The sequence below is a fragment of the Scyliorhinus torazame genome, chromosome 24 (genome assembly GCF_047496885.1).
Source record: "Scyliorhinus torazame isolate Kashiwa2021f chromosome 24, sScyTor2.1, whole genome shotgun sequence".
Taxonomy (NCBI): Eukaryota; Metazoa; Chordata; class Chondrichthyes; order Carcharhiniformes; family Scyliorhinidae; genus Scyliorhinus; species Scyliorhinus torazame.
In genome coordinates, this window is record NC_092730.1 from 23,735,714 (window position 1) to 23,740,555 (window position 4,842).

Below are 4,842 nucleotides of genomic sequence, written 5' to 3' on the forward strand. Positions count from 1 at the left end.
TCTCACCCGGATCTCTCTCTCTCTCACCCGGATCTCTCTCTCTCTCTCCCGGATCTCTCTCTCTCTCTCCCGGATCTCTCTCTCTCTCTCCCGGATCTCTCTCTCTCCCTCCCGGGTCTCTCTCTCTCCCTCCCGGGTCTCTCTCTCTCTCGGGTCTCTCTCTCTCTTTCTCCCCGGGTCTCTCTCTCTCTCTCTCTCTCTCTCTCTCTCTCTGTCCCGGGTCTCTCTCTCTCTCTCTCTCTGTCCCGGGTCTCTCTCTCTCTCTCTCTGTCCCGGGTCTCTCTCTCTCTCCCGGATCTCTCTCTCTCTCTCCCGGATCTCTCTCTCTCTCTCCCGGATCTCTCTCTCTCTCTCCCGGATCTCTCTCTCTCTCACCCGGATCTCTCTCTCTCTCAACCCGGATCTCTCTCTCTCTCACCCGGATCTCTCTCTCTCTCACCCGGATCTCTCTCTCTCTCTCCCGGATCTCTCTCTCTCTCTCCCGGATCTCTCTCTCTCTCTCCCGGGTCTCTCTCTCTCCTCTCTCCGGGTCTCTCTCTCTCTTTCTCCCGGGTCTCTCTCTCTCTCGTCTCTCTCTCTCTCCCGGGTCTCTCTCTCTCTCTCTCTCCCGGGTCTCTCTCTCTCTCTCTCTGTCCCGGGTCTCTCTCTCTCTCTCTCTCTGTCCCGGGTCTCTCTCTCTCTCTCTCTGTCCCGGGTCTCTCTCTCTCTCTCCCCCGGGTCTCTCTCTCTCTCTCCCCCGGGTCTCTCTCTCTCCCCCGGGTCTCTCTCTCTCTCTCCCCCGGGTCTCTCTCTCTCCCGGGTCTCTCTCTCTCCCGGGTCTCTCTCTCCCGGGTCTCTCTCTCTCCCGGGTCTCTCTCTCTCCCGGGTCTCTCTCTCTCCCGGGTCTCTCTCTCTCCGGGTCTCTCTCTCTCCCGGGTCTCTCTCTCTCCCGGGTCTCTCTCTCTCTCTCTCCCGGGTCTCTCTCTCTCTTCTCCTCTCTCTCCCGGGTCTCTCTCTCTCTCCCGGGTCTCTCTCTCTCTCTCGGTCTCTCTCTCTCTCTCTCCGGGTCTCTCTCTCTCTCTCTCTCTCTCCCCCGGGTCTCTCTCTCTCTCTCCCCCGGGTCTCTCTCTCTCTCTCCCCCGGGTCTCTCTCTCTCTCTCCCCGGGTCTCTCTCTCCTCCCGGGTCTCTCTCTCTCTCTCCGGGTCTCTCTCTCTCCCGGGTCTCTCTCTCTCCCGGGTCTCTCTCTCTCTCCCGGGTCTCTCTCTCTCCCGGGTCTCTCTCTCCTCCGGTCTCTCTCCCTCTCTCCCGGGTCTCTCTCTCTCTCTCTCCCGGGTCTCTCTCGTCTCTCTCTCCCGGGTCTCTCTCTCTCTCTCTCCCGGGTCTCTCTCTCTCTCTCTCCCGGGTCTCTCTCTCTCTCTCCCGGGTCTCTCTCTCTCTCTCCTCCGGGTCTCTCTCTCTCTCCCCGGGTCTCTCTCTCTCTCTCTCCCGGTCTCTCTCTCTCTCTCTCTCTCTCTCCCCGGGTCTCTCTCTCTCTCTCTCCCGGGTCTCTCTCTCTCTCTCCCGGGTCTCTCTCTCTCTTTCTCCCGGGTCTCTCTCTCTCCCGGGTCTCTCTCTCTCTTTCTCCCGGGTCTCTCTCTCTCTCTCAGGGTCTCTCTCTCTCTCTCTCCCGGGTCTCTCTCTCTCTCTCTCTCTCCCGGGTCTCTCTCTCTCCCCGGGTCTCTCTCTCTCCCGGGTCTCTCTCTCTCTCTCCCCGGGTCTCTCTCTCTCTCTCTCTCTCTCTCCCCCGGGTCTCTCTCTCTCACTCTCTCCCCCGGGTCTCTCTCTCCCCCGGGTCTCTCTCTCTCTCTCCCCCGGGTCTCTCTCTCTCTCTCTCTCCCCCGGGTCTCTCTCTCCTCTCTCTCCCCCGGGTCTCTCTCTCTCTCTCTCCCCCCGGGGTCTCTCTCTCTCTCTCCCCCCCGGGTCTCTCTCTCTCTCCCGGGTCTCTCTCTCTCTCTCTCCCGGGTCTCTCTCTCTCTCTCCCGGGTCTCTCTCTCTCTCTCTCCCGGGTCTTCTCTCTCCCTCTCCCCCCCGGGTCTCTCCCTCTCTCCCCCGGGTCTCTCTCTCCCTCTCTCCCCCGGGTCTCTCTCTCTCCCCCCCGGGTCTCTCTCTCTCTCTCCCCCCCCGGGTCTCTCTCTCTCTCCCCCCCCGGGTCTCTCTCTCTCTCCCCCGGGTCTCTCTCTCCTCTCTCCCCCAGGTCTCTCTCTCTCTCCCCCGGGTCTCTCTCTCTCTCTCTCCCCCGGGTCTCACTCTCTCCCCCCCGGGTCTCTCTCTCTCCCCCCGGGTCTCTCTCTCTCTCCCCCGGGTCTCTCTCTCTCTCCCCCGGGTCTCTCTCTCTCTCTCTCTCCCCCAGGTCTCTCTCTCTCCCCCCCGGGTCTCTCTCTCTCTCTCTCTCTCCCCCGGGTCTCTCTCTCTCTCCCCCGGGTCTCTCTCTCTCTCTCTCTCCCCCGGGTCTCTCTCTCTCTCTCTCCCCCCGGGTCTCTCTCTCTCCCCCCCGGGTCTCTCTCTCTCTCCCCCCGGGTCTCTCTCTCTCTCCCCCGGGTCTCTCTCTCTCTCCCCCGGGTCTCTCTCTCTCTCCCGGGTCTCTCTCTCTCTCCCCCGGGTCTCTCTCTCTCTCCCCCGGGTCTCTCTCTCTCTCCCCCGGGTCTCTCTCTCTCTCCCCCGGGTCTCTCTCTCTCTCCCCCGGGTCTCTCTCTCTCTCCCCCGGGTCTCTCTCTCTCTCTCTCTCTCCCCCGGGTCTCTCTCTCTCTCTCTCTCTCCCCCGGGTCTCTCTCTCTCTCTCTCTCCCCCGGGTCTCTCTCTCCCCCGGGTCTCTCTCTCCCCCGGGTCTCTCTCTCTCTCTCCCCCGGGTCTCTCTCTCTCCCTCCCCCGGGTCTCTCTCTCTCCCTCCCCCGGGTCTCTCTCTCTCTCTCCCCCGGGTCTCTCTCTCTCTCTCCCCCGGGTCTCTCTCTCTCTCTCCCCCGGGTCTCTCTCTCTCTCTCCCCCGGGTCTCTCTCTCTCTCTCCCCCGGGTCTCTCTCTCTCTCTCCCCCGGGTCTCTCTCTCTCTCTCTCCTCCCCCCCCGGGTCTCTCTCTCTCTCTCCCCCGGGTCTCTCTCTCTCTCTCCCCCGGGTCTCTCTCTCTCTCCCCCGGGTCTCTCTCTCTCTCTCCCCCGGGTCTCTCTCTCTCTCTCCCCCGGGTCTCTCTCTCTCTCTCCCCCGGGTCTCTCTCTCTCTCCCCCGGGTCTCTCTCTCTCTCTCCCCCGGGTCTCTCTCTCTCTCTCCCCCGGGTCTCTCTCTCTCTCTCCCCCGGGTCTCTCTCTCTCTCTCCCCCGGGTCTCTCTCTCCCCCGGGTCTCTCTCTCCCCCGGGCTCTCTCTCTCTCTCTCCCGGGCGTCTCACCTTCAGGTCGGTTCTCCCCCCGGGCTGCTCGCTCAGTTCATACTCCCCGGTCACCAAGACGTCTTTGTGGATTTCCTCGCGGAGGCATTTCCTGTTGTTGGCGGGGAGCTGGAAGGAGATGGCGGGCGCCCGCGGGAGGAGGCTCAGGGCGGCGAGCAGCAGCGCGGATACCCACACGGGGACCATTGCCGGCGCTGGAAGTCAGGCTGTCCGCGGCGCTGCGGCCTTCACTTCCGGCGGCGCGCAGACGTGGCGGCGTTCGGCTGGGCGGCCGCCTTCTACTTCCGGGGCGTGTTGGACCTGCGCAGTTGCCCTCCCCCACTTGTCCAGCACGTGTTGCACTGTGGGATACTGGAGGGCTGGCACTGGGATGACGCCGTGCTGTACTGTGGGATACTGGAGGACCGTTTGACCGTGCAGCTCTGCCATTTGGCGTTCCCTGCGATTGCGGCGTTTTGTAATTGGGAAGGAGGAGTGACGACATTGGGATAACTGACGCCGTGAGGGATTGTGGGAACGTGCAAGATACCTGTGGGACCCCAGGAGGACTGATGATGGGGTGTCTTTGGGCAGAGATGTGTTCAGGAGTGAGAATGAGAGCAATGACACAGGGAGGACTAACACTGAGAGGACTGAGATTGGGAGGGCTGAATCTGGGAGGACTGAGATTGGGAGGGCTGAATCTGGGAGGACTGAGATTGGGAGGGCTGAATCTGGGAGGACTGAATCTGGGAGGACTGACACTGGGAGGACTGAGATTGGGAGGGCTGAATCTCGGAGGACTGAAACTGGGAGGACTGACACTGGGAGGACTGAGATTGGGAGGACTGAGATTGGGAGGGCTGAATCTGAGAGGACTGACACTGGGAGGACTGACACTGGGAGGACTGAGATTGGGAGGGCTGAATCTGGGAAGACTGACACTGGGAGGACTGACTAGGAGGACTGAGATTGGGAGGGCTGAATCTGGGAGGACTGACTGGGAGGACTGAGATTATGAGGGCTGAATCTGGGAGGACTGACACTAGGAGGGCTGAATCTGGGAGGACTGACACTAGGAGGTCAGACACTGGGAGGGCTGAATCTGGGAGGGCTGAATCTGGGAGGACTAACACTGGGAGGACTGACACTGGGAGGGCTGAATCTGGGAGGACTGACACTAGGAGGACAGATACTGGGAAAGACTGAGATTGGGAGGGCTGAATCTAGGAGGACTGACATTTGGAGGGCTGAATCAGGGAGGACTGACTCTGGGATGACTGACACGGATGACTGACACTGGCAGGACGGACACTGGGAGGACTGACATTGGGAGGGTTGAATCTGGGAGGACTGAGATTGGGAGGGCTGAATCTGGGAGGACTGACATTTGGAGGGCTGAATCAGGGAGGACTGACTGGGATGACTGACACGGATGACTGACCCTGGGAGGACGGACACTGGGAGGA

General features: G+C 62.0%; 1 protein-coding gene across 1 annotated transcript in view; it reads right to left on the reverse strand.

The window, feature by feature from the left end:
- tmed10 (transmembrane p24 trafficking protein 10) overlaps positions 1-3,652 on the reverse strand; it is a 52,418-nt gene extending 48,766 nt beyond the window's left edge. The window contains exon 1 of the mRNA XM_072489465.1: positions 3,395-3,652. Within this exon, the coding sequence (XP_072345566.1) occupies positions 3,395-3,580 (186 nt within the window). The 5' untranslated portion in view covers positions 3,581-3,652. The remainder of the gene's footprint in view (positions 1-3,394) is intronic.
- Positions 3,653-4,842: the final 1,190 nt, after the last annotated feature.